Raw genomic sequence first — 21,196 nt, 5'->3', positions numbered from 1 at the left:
AAAGGAGGTCTGAAGGGGTAGGCTGCTTGTTGCAACATGGGTTTTGTCTTTATAAATGTGTATGCACCTAACACAGGGAGAGCGAGAGAGAGGTTCTATTTGGCTGTCTTAGACAGGAACTCTCAGAGGTAGTGCCTGAGGAGACGCTGGTGGTCGGCGGGGACTGGAACTGTACACTGGATTTTTACGAAAGACAGAAATGGGGGAGAGCCTCATTCAGGGTCAGTGGGAGTCATTAACTAGTTGAAGCTAGGGGGGCGCTATTTCATTATTGGATAAAAAAACGTGCCCGTTTTAAGCGCAATATTTTGTCACAAAAAGATGCTCGACTATGCATATAATTGCCAGCTTTGGAAAGAAAACACTGACGTTTTCAAAACTGCAAAGATATAATCTGTGGGTTCCCCAGAACTGATCTTACAGGCGAAACCAAGATGCAACTTCAAACAGGAAATGAGCAGGATTTTTGAGGCTCTGTTTTCCATTGTCTCCTTATATGGCTGTGAAAGCGCCACGAATTAGCCTGCCCTTTCTATCGTTTCTCCAAGTTGTCTGCAGCATTGTGACGTATTTGTAGGCATATCATTGGAAGATTGGCCATAAGAGACTACATTTACCAGGGGTCTTGTTGCGTAATCTCCAAGCTGCTCGCATTCATCCATGTGATTGAGACAGAGAGGAGACTTCCAGGAATGATACATCATGAAGAGATATGTGAAAAACACCTTGAGGATTGATTCTAAACAACGTTTACCATGTTTCAGTCGATATTATGGAGTTAATGTGGAAGAAAGTTTGGCGTTTGGATGAATGAATTTTGGTTTTTTTTTTGGTAGCCAAACATGATTGCTATATTGTATTTACTTTGCCACCATGGCCTTTTTTGCCTTTACCTCCCTTCTCACCTAATTTGCTCACAATGTATATAGACTTGTTTATACTGTATTATTGACTGTATGTTTGTTTTACTCCATGTGTAACTCTGTGTCATTGTATCTGTCGAACTGCTTTGCTTTATCTTGGCCAGGTCGCAATTGTAAATGAGAACTTGTTCTCAACCTGGTTAAATAAAGGTGAAATAAATAAATACATAAATAACGCAGAAAACGGACCGATTTCTCCTGCACAACTAATCTTTCAGGAAAACTGAACATTTGCTATCTAACTGAGAGTCTCCTCATTGAAAACATCCGAAGTTCTTCAAAGGTAAATGATTTATTGAATGTTTTTGCTGGTTTTTGTGAAAATGTTGCCTGCTAATGCTAAATGCTAGTTTGCTATGGTTGAGAAGCATATTTTTGAAAATCTGAGATGACGGTGTTGTTAAGAAAAGGCTAAGCTTGAGAGCTAGCATATTGATTTCATTTCATTTGCGATTTTCATGAATAGTTAACGTTGCGTTATGGTAATGGGTTTGAGGCTGTAGTCATGATCCCGGATCCGGGTTGGCTCAACGCAAGAAGTTAATCAGTTCGACCTCGTGGATGTTTGGAGAACTAAACATCCTGACACAAGACAGTATACCCGGGTAAAGGTCTTTGGGGCTAGGGGGAGTGCCGCCCGACCTGATCGTTTTTACATGTCCAGGAATCAGAGCAATAGGCTGTTGGGCGCTACCATTCTCCCGGTGGGTTTTTCGGACCACCACATAACCATGGCTAGGCTGTCTATTTCACCAGAGCCTCGGCAGGCATCCTATTGGAAGTTTAATGTAAAGCTTATACGAGATGCTACTTTTTGCTCAGGTTTCCAGACTTTTTGGGAAAGGTGGGGGCATCAAAGAGAGGAAAATGAGACTGAGTCAATGGTGGAATATGGGGAAAGCCCAATTTCGGCTTTTCTGTCAACAGTATACAGCGCTCTCATCCTCAGAGACTAGGAGAGTATAGGGGGAACTCGAGCGTAGAATTTGTGAGATGGAGGTAGAGATGGTGGTCTTGTTTGTAGAACTCCCTAAGCTCTCTCTGGCACAGAGTGATGAAATGGACATTCCTCTGTTGTCCCATGAACTGGCAGAGGCATTAACCCAGATGTCCCCGTCGATGAACTCCCAGTGGAGTTTTATAAAAAATTCTGGTGAATAATTGGACTGAACTTCTTTTGCGTGTTGCGTGAATGCGTCGGGGTAGGAGAGTTGCCTATGAGCTGTCGTCTGGGGCAGCTCTGACTCTCCTGCCTAAAAAAGGGGACTTGCATGAACTTAAGAACTGGAGGCCTGAGGCATTGCTCTGTGCGGACTACAAAATATTTGCCAAGGTCCTCTCTAACAGACTGAAGTCCCATCTGGACTCTATAGTACACAGAGACCAAACATATAGTGTACCGGGAGGCTCGTTCACGGACAACTTGTTCTTAATCAGGGACATGTTGGACTTGTCGAGAGATTCTAATGTGAACTTTTGACTGGTCTGAAGATGTTGTATGCTGGGGCGTCATGTATGGTCAAGTTGGGAGGGGGGCTCAGTAGGCCAGTCTGGGTGAGACCAGGCATTAGACAAGGATGCCCTCTATCGGGGCAGTTATATACGCAGATGACATTTCTGTGATGGTCAGGATATGCAGGAACTAGAGACTAGTCTGAAAGTGCATGAGGGAGCTTTGTCAGCTAATGTAAACTGGGGCAAGAGCAAAGCTCTGTTACAGTGCCGTGCGAAAGTATTCGGCCCCCTTGAACTTTGCAACCTTTTGCCACATTTCAGGCTTCAAACATAAAGATATAAAACTGTATTTTTTTGTGAAGAATCAACAACAAGTGGGACACAATCATGAAGTGGAACGACATTTATTGGATATTTCAAACTTTTTTAACAAATCAAAAACTGAAAAATTGGGTGTTCAAAATTATTCAGCCCCTTTACTTTCAGTGCAGCAAACTCTCTCCAGAAGTTCAGTGAGGATCTCTGAATGATCCAATGTTGACCTAAATGACTAATGATGATAAATACAATCCACCTGTGTGCAATCAAGTCTCTGTATAAATGCACCTGCACTGCGATAGTCTCAGAGGTCCGTTAAAAGCGCAGAGAGCATCATGAAGAACAAGGAACACACCAGGCAGGTCCGAGATACTGTTGTGAAGAAGTTTAAAGCCGGATTTGGATACAAAAAGATTTCCCAAGCTTTAAACATCCCAAGGAGCACTGTGCAAGCGATAATATTGAAATGGAAAGAGTATCAGACCACTGCAAATCTACCAAGACCTGGCCGTCCTTCTAAACTTTCCTATGTGGCTCAGTTGGTAGAGCATGGCGCTTGTAACGCCAGGGTAGTGGGTTCGATTCCCGGGACCACCCATACGTAGAATGTGTGCACACATGACTGTAAGTCGCTTTGGATAAAAGCGTCAGCTAAATGGCATATATTACTATATTTTACTATATTAACTCATACAAGGAGAAGACTGATCAGAGATGCAGCCAAGAGGCCCATGATCACTCTGGATGAACTGCAGAGATCTACAGCTGAGGTGGGACACTCTGTCCATAGGACAACAATCAGTCGTATATTGCACAAATCTGGCCTTTATGGAAGAGTGGCAAGAAGAAAGCCATTTCTTGAAGATATCCATAAAAAGTGTTGTTTAAAGTTTGCCACAAGCCACCTGGGAGACACACCAAACATGTGGAAGAAGGTGCTCTGGTCAGGTGAAACCAAAATAGAACTTTTTGGCAACAATGCAAAATGTTATGTTTGGCGTAAAAACCAACACAGCTCATCACCCTGAACACATCATCCCCACTGTCAAACATGGTGGTGGCAGCATCATGGTTTGGGCCTGCTTTTCTTCAGCAGGGACAGGGAAGATGGTTAAAATTGATGGGAAGATGGATGGAGCCAAATACAGGACCATTCTGGAAGAAAACCTGATGGAGTCTGCAAAAGACCTGAGACTGGGACGGAGATTTGTCTTCCAACAAGACAATGATCCAAAACATAAAGCAAAATCTACAATGGAATGGTTCAAAAATAAACATATCCAGGTGGCCAAGTCAAAGTTCAGACCTGAATCGAAAATCTGTGGAAAGAACTGAAAACTGCTGTTCACAAATGCTCTCCATCCAACCTAACTGAGCTCGAGCTGTTTTGCAAGGAGGAATGGGAAAAAATGTCAGTCTCTCGATGTGCAAAACTGATAGAGACATACCCCAAGCGACTTACAGCTGTAATCGCAGCAAAAGGTGGCGCTACAAATTATTAACCTCTTACCTCCACCCGACACGCAGGTGTCCCATCTAGACATCTGGAAATGCAAATGCGCTACGCTAAATGCTAATAGCACTTGTTAAAACTCAAACGTTCATTAAAACACACATGCAGGGTACTGAATTAAAGCTACACTCGTTGTGAATCCAGCAAACAAGTCAGATTTTTAAAATGCTTTTCGGTGAAAGCATGAGAAGCTATTATCTGATAGCATGCAACACCCCTAAAGACCCGCAGGGGACGTAAACAAAATAATTAGCATAGTCGGCGCTACACAAAATGCAGAAATAAAATATAAAACATTCATTACCTTTGACCATCTTCTTTGTTGGCACTCCTAGATGTCCCATAAACATCTCTATTGTGTCTTTTTTTCGATTAAATCGGTCCATATATAGCCTAGATATCGATCTATGAAGACCGTGTGATCAAGGAAAAAAACAGCGTTTTATAACGCAACGAAATACTTTTGTAATGCAACTTTAGGTATTAGTAAACGTTAATAATCGATCAAATTGATCACGAGGCGATGTATATTCTGTAGCTGTACGTCTTGATATAATGTCCGGATAAATCTCAACCAAAATATCCGGTCGGAGACCGGAAGAAATGGGCTGTCTCTTGTCCGTTTGACCAAGAAACAAATCCTAGGCAAATGACAAGACTGTTGACATCGTGTGGAAGCTGTAGGTATTGCAACCTCGGCTCCAGGTAATGTGGTTTCTATTCAACAATACATTCAAGTGGCGCATTGATATATTTTCCAGTTTTCAGTGATCAGATTTTCCTGCGCTTTTCGATGAAACACACGTTCTGTTATAGTCACAGCCGTGATTTAACCAGTTTTAGAAACATCTGAGTGTTTTCTATCCACACATACAAATCATATGCATATACTATATTCCTGGCCTGAGTAGCAGGGCGCTGAAATGTTGCGCGATTTTTAACAGAATGTTCGAAAAAGTAGGGGGTAGGATCAACAGGTTAACTTAAGGGGGCTGAATAATTTTGCACGCCCAATTTTTCAGTTTTTGATTTGTTAAAAAAAGTTTGAAATATCCAATAAATGTCGTTCCACTTCATGATTGTGTCCCACTTGTTGTTGATTCTTCACAAAAAATACAGTTGTATATGTTTATGTTTGAAGCCTGAAATGTGGCAAATGGTCTCAAAGTTCAAGGGGGCCGAATACTTTCGCACGGCACTGTATGTGGGGCATGGGGGGATAAGGCCCCTCTGCTTCCAGGGGGGTTGCAGTGGGGTTGTGAAGGGTTTAAAATGTTGGGGGTGTACCTGGGAGAGGTGGGTCAGGAAGAGCTGGAAGGGGCCGTCACAGGCAGTGGTGCCAAGACTGGCCAGGTAGAGGTGGCTGCTGTCCCAAGTGTTATATAGAGGGAGGGGGCTGATAATCAACAACCTGGTGGCATCTTCCCTGTGGCATAAACTGGCTGTACTCAATCCCCCCCTGCAGGTCTGGTGGACTTTTTCAGGAAGAGACATCACTGGCTGATGGCGGCATTGTTGTACATGACCGTCCACGAAGGAGGACAGGGCCTGGTGGAAATGGAGAGCAGGGTGGCTTCTTTCAGACTAAAGGCGGTGCAGAGACTGCTGTACCAAACTGATGTCGGCTGGAGGGAACCAGCATGCGCGCTGCTGAGGAGAGCTGGCGGATTAGGGTTGGACCAGCAGCTGTTCCTCATGAAGCTGGAGAGGCTGAGTACAGCAGGTCTCTCAGAGTTTTACTCTGCGGTGCTGAGGGCCTGGCAGCTGCTGAGGCCCACACAAGAAGGGGGTGTGGAGCCTGGGCTGTGGGTGTGGGAGGAGCCTATCTTCCACAACCCAGACATCCATTTGAGATCAGTTCAGTCGGCCACCCTGCAGAGGCAACTGATGGCAGCAGGTTTACTAAGGCTGGGTGACCTGCGACTGCTGGGAGAGAAGGGGTGAAAAACCCCAGAAGTCCTGGCACAACAAACAGGAATAACGTCTCTTAGGCTGCTGGAGAGATTCCTGGAGGAGGTCCAGGAGGCACTGTCTTAGCCGGTAAGGGGGGTTTTTGAGCGGCAAAGGGGGGAGGGGCCACCAATGTTTCTGCTACTGCAGGTGATGGCAGAGACTGGAGACTGGCAAGAGGGTCTGGAGGACTTTTTAGATTTTAACACTCCGAGCCTGGGGGAGTTTGAAGGAGTGGGAGGTAAAGCCCTCTACAACCTCTGCATTAAGGTAAGGAACATTAGAAGCCTAACAGGAGTGAAGGCACATCAGTGGCAGGGGGTATGTGGGGAGGAGAGTATTGTGGGTTTTAGATGGAGGGGGCTCTACAAACCCCCAGTACCAAAGAGGTCAGGAAGGTTCTACGTGGAGCCCTGGCCACTAACAGCTGGTTGGCCCGGGTTGAACCGGGAGTCGGTTCCTTTCTGTGTTATGAGAGAAACTGTGATTCATGTGTTTTCTGTGTTTTCCAGGTTAATGCCATTAATGTCTCTGTTGGAATGTCTGTGTGAGAGGTTGGGGGTGGGTTTTACTGTTAGGATGTTTATAATGGGTACAGGTATTCAAATGAGGAGATGGCCAAATGTGTGTTGTTGAATTTTCTGTTTGCTCAGGCAAAGTTGGCACACAAGGAGGAACAGGGTCAAAGGAGGGGGGGATAACAGACCCTTTACTAATATTTAATGGGATGGTCTCTGTGCACCTTAGGGTGGAATTTGAGTTGTATAAAATGATAAAGTGTGGAGATGTTCCAGGAGATATGGGGTGTTGGGGGGGCTGTCTGTATAGCAGGGGAAAATGTTCCAGGAGATATGGTGTGTTGGGGGGTTGTCTGTATAGCAGGAGAAGATGTTTTGTATATACGGTTGTAGATATGGTGAGGTTTTGGTTATTGTGATGTGTGGTGTTGTTTTGTATCGTGGGGTAGAGGGCAAGGTGAGTATGGTACATGTATGCAGTACAGGATATACTTGAGGAACTAGGACTGAGGGTGAGAACCCCTGTGCACCCAGGAAGAGGAACCAGGACTGAGGGTGAGAACCCCTGTGCACCCAGGAAGAGGAACCAGGACTGAGGGTGAGAACCCCTGTGCACCCAGGAAGAGGAACCAGGACTGAGGCTGAGAACCCCTGTGCACCCAGGAAGAGGAACCAGGACTGAGGTTGAGAACCCCTGTGTACGCAGGAAGAGGAACCGGGACTGAGGTTGAGAACCCCTGTGCACCCAGGAAGAGGAACCAGGACTGAGGTTGAGAACCCCTGTGCACCCAGGAAGAGGAACCGGGACTGAGGTTGAGAACCCCTGTGTACCCAGGAGTCGGAACCAGGACTGAGGTTGAGAACCCCTGTGCACCCAGGAAGAGGAACCAGGACTGAGGCTGAGAACCCCTGTGCACCCAGGAAGAGGAACCAGGACTGAGGTTGAGAACCACTGTGCACCCAGGAAGAGGAACCAGGACTGAGGGTGAGAACCCCTGTGCACTCAGGAAGAGGAACCAGGACTGAAGGTGAGAACCCCTGTGCACCCAGGAAGAGGAACCAGGACTGAGGGTGAGAACCCCTGTGCACTCAGGAAGAGGAACCAGGACTGAGGGTGAGAACCCCTGTGCACCCAGGAAGAGGAACCAGGACTGAGGGTGAGAACCCCTGTGCACTCAGGAAGAGGAACCAGGACTGAGGGTGAGAACCCCTGTGCACCCAGGAAGAGGAACCAGGACTGAAGGTGAGAACCCCTGTGCACCCAGGAAGAGGAACCAGGACTGAGGGTTAGAACCCCTGTGCACCCAGGAAGAGGAACCAGGACTGAGGGTGAGAACCCCTGTGTACCCAGGAAGAGGAACCAGGACTGAGGCTGAGAACCCCTGTGCACCTAGGAAGAGGAACCAGGACTGAGGGTGAGAACCCCTGTGCACCCAGGAAGAGGAACCAGGACTGAGGCTGAGAACCCTTGTGGTAGAAGAGGAACCAGGACTGAGGGTGAGAACCCCTGTGCACCCAGGACGAGGAACCAGGACTGAGGCTGAGAACCCCTGTGTACCCAGGAAGAGGAACCAGGACTGAGGGTGAGAACTCCTGTGGTAGAAGAGGAACCAGGACTGAGGCTGAGAACCCCTGTGGTAGAAGAGGAACCAGGACTGAGAGTGAGAACCCCTGTGCACCCAGGAAGAGGAACCAGGACTGAGGCTGAGAACCCCTGTGCACCCAGGAAGAGGAACCAGGACTGAGGGTGAGAACCCCTGTGCACCCAGGAAGAGGAACCAGGACTGAGGCTGAGAACCCCTGTGGTAGAAGAGGAACCAGGACTGAGGCTGAGAACCCCTGTGCACCCAGGAAGAGGAACCAGGACTGAGGCTGAGAACCCCTGTGCACCCAGGAAGAGGAACCAGGACTGAGGCTGAGAACCCCTGTGGTAGAAGAGGAACCAGGACTGAGGGTGAGAACCCCTGTGCACCCAGGAAGAGGAACCAGGACTGAGGTTGAGAACCCCTGTGTACCCAGGAAGAGGAACCAGGACTGAGGCTGAGAACCCCTGTGCACCCAGGAAGAGGAACCAGGACTGAGGTTGAGAACCCCTGTGTACCCAGGAAGAGGAACCAGGACTGAGGCTGAGAACCCCTGTGCACCCAGGAAGAGGAACCAGACTGAGGCTGAGAACCCCTGTGCACCCAGGAAGAGGAACCAGGACTGAGGCTGAGAACCCCTGTGGTAGAAGAGGAACCAGGACTGAGGGTGAGAACCCCTGTGCACCCAGAAAGAGGAACCAGGACTGAGGCTGAGAACCCCTGTGTACCCAGGAAGAGGAACCAGGACTGAGGCTGAGAACCCCTGTGGTAGAAGAGGAACCAGGACTGAGGGTGAGAACCCCTGTGCACCCAGGAAGAGGAACCAGGACTGAGGCTGAGAACCCCTGTGTACCCAGGAAGAGGAACCAGGACTGAGGTTGAGAACCCTGTGGTAGAAGAGGAACCAGGAAGAGGAACCAGGAAGAGGAACCAGGACTGAGGCTGAGAACCCCTGTGTACCCAGGAAGAGGAACCAGGACTGAGGTTGAGAACCCCTGTGTACCCAGGAAGAGGAACCAGGACTGAGGCTGAGAACCCCTGTGCACCCAGGAAGAGGAACCAGGACTGAGGGTGAGAACCCCTGTGCACCCAGGAAGAGGAACCAGGACTGAGGGTGAGAACCCCTGTGCACCCAGGAAGAGGAACCAGGACTGAGGGTGAGAACCCCTGTGTACCCAGGAAGAGGAACCAGGACTGAGGCTGAGAACCCCTGTGTACCCAGGAAGAGGAACCAGGACGGAGGCTGAGAACCCCTGTGCACCCAGGAAGAGGAACCAGGACTGAGGGTGAGAACCCCTGTGGTAGAAGAGGGTGTTGTTTTCCCACAAGAGACACTTCACATGAAAGAGGTTCCATTGATTTTCTGCCGGCAGAACCATGTCCAATGCATGCAGAGATTGGTCAATTCAATGGTTACGGCTCACTGACTCATTAACACACACTCACACACACACGCAGGTATACACAGACACCTGCATATTGAAACATAATTTATAGTTATACATTACAAATAACAACTCAAATGAAACAAGCATTTATAAACTGACACCCAACTCTCTCCTGTTTATGCCACATAAGCATAGCATAAAGAGCTCTGTGTGTGCATGAATTTGTGTACCGTGTGTGGGGGTATGCGTGTGTGTTCAGTGTACCCAGTAGTAAACAGTGGGCTTTGCCTGCTTTACAACCATCCCATAACCTCCCATACTCTCCAATAACCTCCCACTAATAGAACTGACACAGCTTCTAGCCTGTTAACCATCTCTCTCTTTCTACCTCCATCCTTCTGTCTCCCTTTCTGTCCTCTACCTTTCTCTCTTATTCTATGTCTAGAATGCTTCTTCTTTCTCTCTCTACCTCCCTCCTCTATACCTTCCTCTACCTCTCTCCTCTATCCCTTCCTCTACCTCTCTCCTCTATCCCTTCCTCTACCTCTCTCCTCTATACCTTCCTCTACCTCTCTCCTCTATACCTTCCTCTACCTCTCTCCTCTATACCTTCCTCTACCTCTCTCCTCTATACCTTCCTCTACCTCTCTCCTCTATACCTTCCTCTACCTCTCTGCTCTATACCTTCCTCTACCTCTCTGCTCTATACCTTCCTCTACCTCTCTCCTCTATACCTTCCTCTACCTCTCTCCTCTATACCATCCTCTACCTCTCTCCTCTATACCATCCTCTACCTCTCTCCTCTATACCATCCTCTACCTCTCCTCTCTCTCCTCTACCTCTCTCCTCTACCTCTTCCTCTACCTCTCTCCTCTATCCCTTCCTCTAGCTCTCTCCTCTATACCTTCCTCTACCTCCCTCTAAACCTTCCTCTACCTCCCTCCTCTATACCTTCCTCTACCTCACTCCTCTATACCTCCCTCCTCTATACCTTCCTCTACCTCCCTCCTCTATACCTCCCTCCTCCATACTTCCCTCCTCCATACTTCCCTCCTCTCCACCGCCCTCCTCTCTACCACCCTCCTCTCTACCTTCCTCTACCTCTCTCCTCTATACCTTCCTCTACCTCTCTCCTCTATACCTTCCTCTACCTCTCTCCACCTCTCTCCTCTATACCTTCCTCTACCTCTCTCCTCTATACCATCCTCTACCTCTCTCCTCTATACCATCCTCTACCTCTCTCCTCTATACCATCCTCTACCTCTCCTCTCTCTCCTCTACCTCTCTCCTCTACCTCTCTCCTCTACCTCTCTCCTCTATCCCTTCCTTTAGCTCTCTCCCTTCCTCTAGCTCTCTCCTCTATACCTTCCTCTACCTCCCTCTAAACCTTCCTCTACCTCCCTCCTCTATACCTTCCTCTACCTCACTCCTCTATACCTCCCTCCTCTATACCTTCCTCTACCTCCCTCCTCTATACCTCCCTCCTCCATACTTCCCTCCTCTCCACCGCCCTCCTCTCTACCACCCTCCTCTCTACCTTCCTCTACCTCTCTCCTCTATACCTTCCTCTACCTCTCTCCTCTATACCTTCCTCTACCTCTCTCCACCTCTCTCCTCTATACCTTCCTCTACCTCTCTCCTCTATACCATCCTCTACCTCTCTCCTCTATACCATCCTCTACCTCTCCTCTCTCTCCTCTACCTCTCTCCTCTACCTCTCTCCTCTACCTCTCTCCTCTATCCCTTCCTCTAGCTCTCTCCTCTATCCCTTCCTCTAGCTCTCTCCTCTATACCTTCCTCTACCTCCCTCTAAACCTTCCTCTACCTCCCTCCTCTATACCTTCCTCTACCTCACTCCTCTATACCTCCCTCCTCTATACCTTCCTCTACCTCCCTCCTCTATACCTCCCTCCTCCATACTTCCCTCCTCCATACTTCCCTCCTCTCCACCGCCCTCCTCTCTACCGCCCTCCTCTCTACCTTCCTCTACCTCTCTCCTCTATACCATCCTCTACCTCTCTCCTCTATACCTTCCTCTACCTCTCTCCTCTATACCTTCCTCTACCTCTCTCCTCTATACCTTCCTCTACCTCTCTCCTCTCTCTCCTCTACCTCTCCTCTCTCTCCTCTACCTCTCTCCTCTATCCCTTCCTCTAGCTCTCTCCTCTATACCTTCCTCTAGCTCTCTCCTCTATACCTTCCTCCACCTCTCTCCTCTATACCTTCCTCTACCTCTCTCCTCTATACCTTCCTCTACCTCTCTCCTCTATACCTTCCTCTACCTCTCTCCTATATACCATCCTCTACCTCTCTCCTCTATACCTTCCTCTACCTCTCTCCTCTCTCTCCTCTACCTCTCCTCTACCTCTCTCCTCTAGCTCTCTCCTCTATACCGCCCTCCTCTCTACCGCCCTCCTCTCTACCGCCCTCCTCTCTACCGCCCTCCTCCCAACCCCTCCCTCCTCTATACTTCCCTCTACCTCCCTCCTCTATACCACCCTCCTCTCTACCGCCCTCCCCTCTACCGCCCTCCTCTCTACCGCCCTCCTCTCTACCGCCCTCCTCCCAACCCCTCCCTCCTCTATACTTCCCTCTACCTCCCTCCTCTATACCACCCTCCTCTCTACCGCCCTCCCCTCTACCTATGTCCTCTATTCCTCCTTTGTCCTCCTCCATTCCTTCCTTGTCCTCCTCCATTCCTTCCTTGTCCTCCTCCATTCCCCCTCTATACCACTACCTCACTCCTCCTCTACCTCTCCGCCTCAGTTATTGCATCCTCCAATAAAACTGTAGTAAACACCAGCCCCCCCCCTCGACACGAGTAATGGTGTGTGTGGCCACTGTAACATAATTCAGGTGGGGTAATGTGTAGAGACTGGCCCAGTGCTGTAAGTCTTGATGATGAGTGTGTTGTTTAGTGGATACTATATCTTAGTGACTAGTCTATCTAATATATACAGGGTGTTTAGTGGATACTAGATCTTGTTGACCAGTGTAATTTATACAGGGTGCTGTTTCTGGTGCAGGCAGTGTATTGCCAAGATAAATCATAGCCACACACACACAACAACATAACACACACACAAACAATATTATGTAAATAATCTGTGACTTACATACAGTTGAAGTCAGAAGTTTACATACACCTTAGCCAACTACATTTAAACTCAGTTTTTCACAATTCCTGACATTCATTCCTAGTAAAAATTCCCTGTTTTAGGTCAGTTAGGATCACCACTATATTTTAACATTGTGAAATGTCAGAATAATAGGAGAGAATTATTTATTTCAGCTTTTATTTATTTCACCACATTCCCAGTGGGTCAGAAGTTTACATACACTCAATTAGCATTTGGTAGCATTGCCTTAAAATTGTTTAATAACTTGGGTCCAACGTTTCAAACGTTTTGGCCCATTCCTCCTGACAGAGCTGGTGTAACTGAGTCAAGTTTGTAGGATCCTTGCTCGCACACGCTATTTCAGTTCTGCCCACAAATGTTCTATAGGATTGAGGTCAGGGCTTTGTGATGGCCACTCCAATACCTTGACTTCGTTGCCATTTTGACACAACTTTGGATGTATGTTCGGAGTCCATGTCCATTTGGAAGACCCATTTGCGACCAAGCATTAACTTCCTATCTGATGTCTTGAGATGCTTCAATATATCCACATGATTTTCTATCCTCATGAAGCCATCTAGTTTGTGAAGTGCACCAGTCCCTCTTGCAGCAAAGTACCCCCACAACAGGATGCTGCCACCCCCGGGCTTCACGGTTGGGATGGTGTTTTTCAGCTTGCAAGCCTCCCCCTTTTTCCTCCAAACATACAATGGTCCTTATACGATGGTCCTTAGGGAGGTAGAGCCAAACAGTTATATTTTTGACCATCAGACCAGAGGACATTTGTCCAAAAACTATGATCTTTGTCCCCATGTGCAGTTGCAAACCGTAGACTGGCTTTTTTATGGCGGTTTTGGAGCAGTGGCTTCTTCCTTGCTGAGCGGCCTTTCAGGTTATGTCGATATAGGACTCATTTTACTGTGGATATAGATACTTTTGTACCTGTTTCCTCCAGCATCTTCACAAGGTCCTTTGCTGTTGTTCTGGGATTGATTTGCACTTTTCACAACAAAGTACGTTAATCTCTAGGAGACAGAACGTGTCTCCTTCCTGAGCGGTGTGAGGGCTGCGTGGTCCCATGGTGTTTATACTTGCGTACTATTGTTTGTACAGATGAACGTGTTACCTTCAGGTGGTTGGAAATTGCTCCCAAGGATGAATCAGACTTGTGGAGGTCTACAATTTCTGAGGTCTTGGCTGATTTATTTAGATTTTCCCATGATGTCAAGCATCCACACAGGTACACCTCCAATTGACTCAAATTATGTCAATTAGCCTATCAGAATGACATAATTTTCTGTAATTTTCCAAGCTGTTTAAAGGCACAGTCAACTTAGTGTATGTAAACTTCTGACCCACTGGAATTGTGATACATTGAATTATAAGTGAAATAATCTCTGTAAACAATTGTTGTAAAAATTACTTGTGTCATGCACAAAGTAGATGTCCTAACCGACTTGCCAAAACTATAGTTTGTTAACAAGAAATTTGTGGAGTGGTTGAAAATTAGTTTTAATGACTCCAACCTAAGTGTAAGTAAACTTCTGACTCCAACTGTAGCCAAAGACAAATACAGACACTTTGTGTGAAAACATAACACACACACACACACACACACACACACACACACACACACACACACACACACACACACACACACACACACACACACACACACACACACACACACACACACACACACACTATGTCTGCTCCAAGACATAAGCCTATTTTCAGCATCACTCTACGATCAACTACTTGTCCTGGCTCATCGGCATGCATCACTCTGTGAGCGTCTAGATTGCCTAGCATCTTGTTTTCTCCTTCACAAAAACAAAACACCCATAAGTCGTGACATCATTAATATGCTGCCTAGCTGCTGTGAAAGCAAGCTTGTTTTTGGATGGCAGGGTACAGTATAGTGTAGAAAATAGTGTGAAGTACAGTTTAGTGTAGTACAGAATAGTGTAGAACATAACAGTATGTAGTACAGAATAGTGTAAAACAGTATAATATAGAACATAACAGTATGTAGTACAGAATAGTGTAAAACAGTATAATATAGAACAGAACAGTGTGTAGTACAGAATTAGAGGTTGACCGATTAATCGGCATTGCCAACTATTTAGGGCCAATTTCAAGTTTTCATAACAATGGGTAATTGGCATTTTTGGATGCCGATTATATTGCATTCCACGAGGAAACTGCGTGGCAGGCCGACCACCTGTTACGCGGGTGCATCATGGAGCCAGTGTGTAGTAAAGAATAGTGTAGAACAGTAGTGTAAAACAGAAGTATGTAGTTCATAAGTGTAGTACAGAATAGTGTGTAGTAAAGAATAGTGTGTCGAACAGAATAGCGCAGAACAGAACCGTGTGTAGTACAGTATAGTGTAGAACAGCAGTGTAGAACAGTATAGTGTAGAACAAAACCGTGTTTAGTACAGAACAGTGTATTAAACAACAGTGTGTAGTACAGAATAGTGTGTAGAACAGAATAGTGTGTAGAACTGAATATTGTAGAACAGTGTGTAGTAAGGAATAGTGCGAAGTAAAGAATAGTGTAGAACAGTAATGCAGCAGAGAAGTGTGTAGTACAGAAGTGTGTAGTAAAGAATCGTGTGTAGTACAGAATAGTGCAGAACCAAACAGTGTGCAGTGCAGTAGTGTCGAACAGAACAGTGTGTATAGTGTGTAGTAAAGAATAGTGTATAGTACAGGCTGTAGAACAGGATAGTGTCGAACAGAACAGTGTGTATAGTGTGTAGTAATGAATAGTGTATAGTACAGAATAGTGTAGAACAGTCTGTAGAACAGGATAGTGTAGAACAGAACAGTGTGTTGTACATAAGTGTAGAACAGAATGGTGTAGTACAGTATAGTGTAGAACAGGACAGTGTGTTGTACATAAGTGTAGAACAGAATGGTGTAGAACAGAATGGTGTAGTACAGTATAGTGTAGAACAGGACAGTGTGTTGTACATAAGTGTAGAACAGAATGGTGTGTAGTACAGAAGTATAGAACAGAAGTGTGTAGTACAGTATACGGTAGAACAGAAGTGTTGAACAGAACAGTGGGTTGTACAGAATAGTGTGTAATACATACTAGTGTAGAACAGTGTGTAAAACAGCATAGTGTAGAACAGAAAAGCGTAGAACAGAATAGTGTGTAGTAAAGTGTGTAGTACAGAATAGTGCAGAACAGAACAGTGTGTAGTACAGAAGTGTGTAGAACAGAATAGTGTGTAGTAAAGAATAGGTTGTAGTAAAGAATAGTTTGTAGTAAAGAATAGTGTAGAACATAACAGTGTGCAGTAAATAGTGCAGAACAGAACAGTGTGTAGTAAAGAATAGTGCAGAACAGTGCATAGTAAAGAATAGTGTAGAACATAACAGTGTGTAGTACAGAATAGTGCAGAACAGTGTGTAGTAAAGAATAGTGTAGAACATAACAGTGTGTAGTACAGAATAGTGCAGAACAGTGTGTAGTAAAGAATAGTGTAGAACATAACAGTGTGTAGTACAGAATAGTGCAGAACAGTGTGTAGTAAAGAATAGTGTAGAACATAACAGTGTGCAGTAAAGAATAGTGCAGAACAGAACAGTGTGTAGTAAAGAATAGTGTAGAACATAACAGTGTGTAGTACAGAATAGTGTAGAACAGTGTGTAGTACAGAATAGCATAGATAGAAATTGTGTCGCTTCTCTTGCGTTCATTGCACGCATAGTCAGAGTCGCCTAATTTGCCAGAATTTTACGTAATTATGACATAACATTGAAGATTGTGCAATGAAACAGGAATATTTTGATTTATGGATGCCACCTGTTAGATAAAATACGGAACGGTTTCGTATTTCACTGAAAAAGGAAACGTCTTGTTTTCGAGATGATAGTTTCCGGATTTGGCCATATTAATGACCTAAGGCTCGTATTTCTGTGTGTTATCATGTTATAACTAAGTCTATGATTTGATAGAGCAGTCTGACTGAGCAATGGTAGGCACCAGCAGGCTCATAACCATTCATTCAAACAGCACTTTCGTGCGTTTGCCAGCAGCTGTTTATGACTTCAAGCCTATCAACTCCCGAGATTAGGCTGGTGTAACCGATGTGAAATGGCTAGCTAGTTAGGGGGTGCGCACTAATAGCGTTTCAAACGTCACTCGCTCTGAGACTTGGAGTGGTTGTTCCCCTTGCTCTGCAAGGTCCGCGGCTTTTGTGGAGCGATGGGTAACGCTGCTTCGAGGCTGGCTGTTGTCGTTGTGTTCCTGGTTCGAGCCCAGGTAGGAGCGAGGAGAGGGATGGAAGCTATACTGTTACACTGGCAATACTGAAGTGCCTATAAGAACATCCAATAGTCAAAGGTTAATGAAATACAAATGGTAGAGAGAGAAATAGTCCTATAATTCCTATAATAACTACAACATAAAACTTCTTACCTGGGAATATTGAAGACTCATGTTAAAAGGAATCACCAGCTTTCATATGTTCTCATGTTCTCAGCAAGGAACTTAAACATGAACTTTCCTACATGGCACATATTGCACTTTTACTTTTACTCTTTTCCAACACTTTGTTTTTGCATTATTTAAACCAAATTGAACATGTTTCATTATTTATTTGAGGCTAAATTGATTTTATTGATGTATTATATTACCTTCTTCGAGATAGGGGGCGCTCTTTTAATTTTTGGATAAAAAAACGTTCCCGTTTTAAACAAGATATTTTGTCACGAAAAGATGCTCGACTATGCATGTAATTGACAGCTTTGGAAAGAAAAAAACTCTGACGTTTCCAAAATTGCAAAGATATTATCTGTGAGTGCCCCAGAACTAATGCTACAGGCGAAACCAAGATGAAGTTTCATACAGGAAATGCCCCAGATTTTGAAGGCGCTGTGTTCCAATGTCTCCTTATATGGCTGTGAATGCGCCAGGATTGAGCCTGCCCTTTCTGTCGTTTCTCCAAGGTGTCTGCAGCATTCTGTCGATATTATGTAGTTCATTTGGAAAAAAAGTTCACGTTTTAATGACTTAATTTTCATTTTTTTTCTTACCAAAACGTGACGCAGAAAACGGAGCGATTTGTGCTAAATAAATAATCTTTCAGGAAAAACTGAACATTTGCTATCTAACTGAGAGTCTCCTTATTGAAAACATCCAAAGTTCTTCAAAGGTAAATTATTTTATTTGAATGCTTTTCTATTTGTGAAAAGGTTGCCTGCTGAATGCTAACGCTAAATGCTAAATGCAATTTTTTATTTATTTTTTAAAACGTCCGATTAATTGGTATTGGCTTTTTTTGGTCCTCCTATAATCGGTATCGCTGTTGAAAAATCATAATCTGTTGACCTCTAGTGTGTAGTATGGAATAGTGTGTAGAACAGAGTAGTGTGTAGTACAGAATAGTGTGTAGTACATACTATTGTGTAGTACATAATAGTGTGGAGTACAGTATAGTGTAGAACAGAACAGTGTGTATGTAGTACAGTATAGTGTAGAACAGAACAGTGTGTAGTACAGAATAGTGTACAGAACAGTGTAGAACAGAATAGGGTGTAGTACAGTATAGTGTAGAACAGTATAGTGTAGAACAGTATAGTGTGTTGTCACCTGCTGGTTGACGCGGCAGTGTGAGGGCCCGTGGTGGACGAGGATACGGACGATGTCTACGTCTCCACGCCAGGCGGCCAGGTGCAAGGGGAAGCAGCCCTTACTGTCAGCCACATTGGTGGAGGCTTCAAACTGGAGCAACTTCAACACCACGTCCCTGAGGAGGAGAAGGAGGGAGGAGGAGGATGGGGGAGGATGGCGGAAGAGGAGAGAGAGAGAGGAGTAAGTAAGGGGAGTGAGAGAGTGCGAGGGAGATAGAGGGAAGAGATGGAATAGAAAGAGGGGGAAAGATGGGTAGAGAAAGGCAAGAAACCGTAAGAGAGAGAAAGAAGAGGAGAGGGAAGAGAAACAGAAAGAGAGCGAGAAAGAAAGAAAATGGAAACAGAGCGAGAATGGGGAGAGAGAAAGAAAAGCATAAGTACTTTACTTGCCCCAAATCATAATGCCAGCTGCATAACCAAGGCCGATTGAATGTTTATATGTGTGTGGATTAAAATCATCAATAGCATTAGCTGGACTGAAATTAACTCTTCACATTGAAACATTTCAGTTTGTTGCTTCACCTTTTAGAACGCCACGTGCACATTGAGTGTGTCCCTAATGGCCCCCTATTCCCTATATAGTGCACTACTACAGTATATAGGGAATAGGGTGCAATTTAGGATGCATCCATTGTCAAAACTCAACGGTCTAAAAGTGTACAGTTAAATGGTTAGTTCCCTCCTTGTTCCCCCCTCATCTAAAGTTCTAAATCACTTCTCTAAGTGTGTGTTGGTGACCTTGTTTTTCACTTGGAGCCTGTACTTTTCACTCTCTCTCTCCTTCGCTCTCTCTCCCTTTATCGCTCTCTCTCCCTTTATCTCTCTCTCCTTCTCTCACATTATCTCTCTCGCTCTCCTTCTCTCCCTGCTTCGCTCGCTCTCCTTATCTCCCTGCTTCGCCCGCTCTCCTTATGACCCTGCTTCGCTCTCTCTCCTTCTCTAACTGCTTCGCTCTCTCTCCTTCTCTCCCTACTTCGGTCTCTCCTTCGGTCTCTCCTTCGGTCTCTCCTTCGGTCTCTCCTTCGGTCTCTCCTTCGGTCTCTCCTTCGGTCTCTCCTTCGCCCTCCCTCTCTCCTTCGCCCTCCCTCTCTCCTTCGCCCTCCCTCTCTCCTTCGCCCTCCCTCTCTCCTTCGCCCTCCCTCTCTCCTTCGCCCTCCCTCTCTCCTTCGCCCTCCCTCTCTCCTTCGCCCTCCCTCTCTCCTTCGCCCTCCCTCTCTCCTTCGCCCTCCCTCTCCCCCTCTCCCCCTTCTCTTTTGCAGCTGTTCTAAAGAAGGAAATCCACATTATTGCCTCCAAAGCCCAGCGTTAATCCGACAGTTTGGCTGAGCAGGGCTAGCCGTCAGACTCATCTTAATCCAACAGTTTGGCTGAGCAGGGCTAGCCGTCAGACTCATCTTAATCCAACAGTTTGGCTGTTAGCAGGGCTAGCCGTCAAAAACTCATCTTAATCCAACAGTTTGGCTGTTGAGCAGGGGCTAGACTCATCTTAATCCCAGTTTCAAAAACTCATCTTAATCCAACAGTTTTGGCTGTTCATCTTAATCAACAGGGCAGGGCTAGCCGTCAGACTCATCTTAATCCAACAGTTTGGCTGAGCAGGGCTAGCCGTCAGACTCATCTTAATCCAACAGTTTGGCTGTTAGCAGGGCTAGCCGTCAGACTCATCTTAATCCGACAGTTTGGCTGAGCAGGGCTAGCCGTCAGACTCATCTTAATCCAACAGTTTGGCTGAGATCCAACAGGGCTGAGCAGGGCTAGCCGTCAGACTCATCTTAATCCGACAGTTTGGCTGAGCAGGGCTAGACTCATCTTAATCCCAGTTTCAGACTCATCTTAATCCGACAGTTTGGCTGAGCAGGGCTAGCCGTCAGACTCATCTTAATCCGACAGTTTGGCTGAGCAGGGCTAGCCGTCAGACTCATCTTAATCCGACAGTTTGGCTGAGCAGGGCTAGCCGTCAGACTCATCTTAATCCAACAGTTTGGCTGAGCAGGGCTAGCCGTCAGACTCATCTTAATCCAACAGTTTGGCTGAGCAGGGCTAGCCGTCAGACTCATCTTAATCCGACAGTTTGGCTGAGCAGGGCTAGCCGTCAGACTCATCTTAATCCAACAGTTTGGCTGAGCAGGGCTAGCCGTCAGACTCATCTTAATCCAACAGTTTGGCTGTTCCAACAGTTTGGCTGAGGGCTAGCCGTCAGACTCATCTTAATCCAACAGTTTGGCTGAGCAGGGCTAGCCGTCAGACTCATCTTAATCCGACAGTTTGGCTGAGCAGGGCTAGCCGTCAGACTCATCTTAATCCGACAGTTTGGCTGAGCAGGGCTAGCCGTCAGACTCATCTTAATCCGACAGTTTGGCTGAGCAGGGCTCCCAACAGCCGTCAGACTCATCTTAATCCGACAGTTTGGCTGTTGAGCAGGGCTAGCCGTCAGACTCATCTTAATCCGACAGTTTGGCTGAGCAGGGCTAGCCGTCAGACTTATCTTAATCCAACAGTTTGGCTGTTATCTTAATCCAACAGGGCTAGCCGTCAGACTCATCTTAATCCAACAGTTTGGCTGTTGAGCAGGGCTAGCCGTCAGACTCATCTTAATCCAACAGTTTGGCTGTTAGCAGGGCTAGCCGTCAGACTCATCTTAATCCAACAGTTTGGCTGAGCAGGGCTAGCCGTCAGACTCATCTTAATCCAACAGTTTGGCTGAGCAGGGCTAGCCGTCAGACTCATCTTAATCCAACAGTTTGGCTGAGCAGGGCTAGCCGTCAGACTCATCTTAAT

At 46.2% G+C, this 21,196-nt stretch overlaps 1 protein-coding gene and 1 long non-coding RNA gene across 2 annotated transcripts in view; one reads left to right on the top strand and one right to left on the bottom strand.

Annotated features, from left to right (window-relative positions):
• The window catches only part of LOC118392606 (ankyrin repeat and sterile alpha motif domain-containing protein 1B-like), a 368,819-nt gene that overhangs the window by 280,613 nt on the left and 67,010 nt on the right, over positions 1-21,196 (bottom strand). Inside the window, exon 3 of the mRNA XM_052460670.1 lies at positions 18,378-18,534. Within this exon, the coding sequence (XP_052316630.1) occupies positions 18,378-18,534 (157 nt within the window). The remainder of the gene's footprint in view (positions 1-18,377; positions 18,535-21,196) is intronic.
• Positions 7,130-9,483, top strand: LOC127906852 (uncharacterized). Its single transcript, XR_008063005.1, has 4 exons — positions 7,130-7,360; positions 7,533-7,618; positions 8,506-9,137; positions 9,202-9,483. It is a non-coding gene; the product is annotated as an uncharacterized LOC127906852 (long non-coding RNA).

This window comes from Oncorhynchus keta, chromosome 13, assembly GCF_023373465.1.
Source record: "Oncorhynchus keta strain PuntledgeMale-10-30-2019 chromosome 13, Oket_V2, whole genome shotgun sequence".
In the NCBI taxonomy this organism is placed as follows: domain Eukaryota; kingdom Metazoa; phylum Chordata; class Actinopteri; order Salmoniformes; family Salmonidae; genus Oncorhynchus; species Oncorhynchus keta.
Note: the sequence above shows the minus strand (reverse complement) of the source record. Positions and strands in the feature narration are given on the sequence as shown.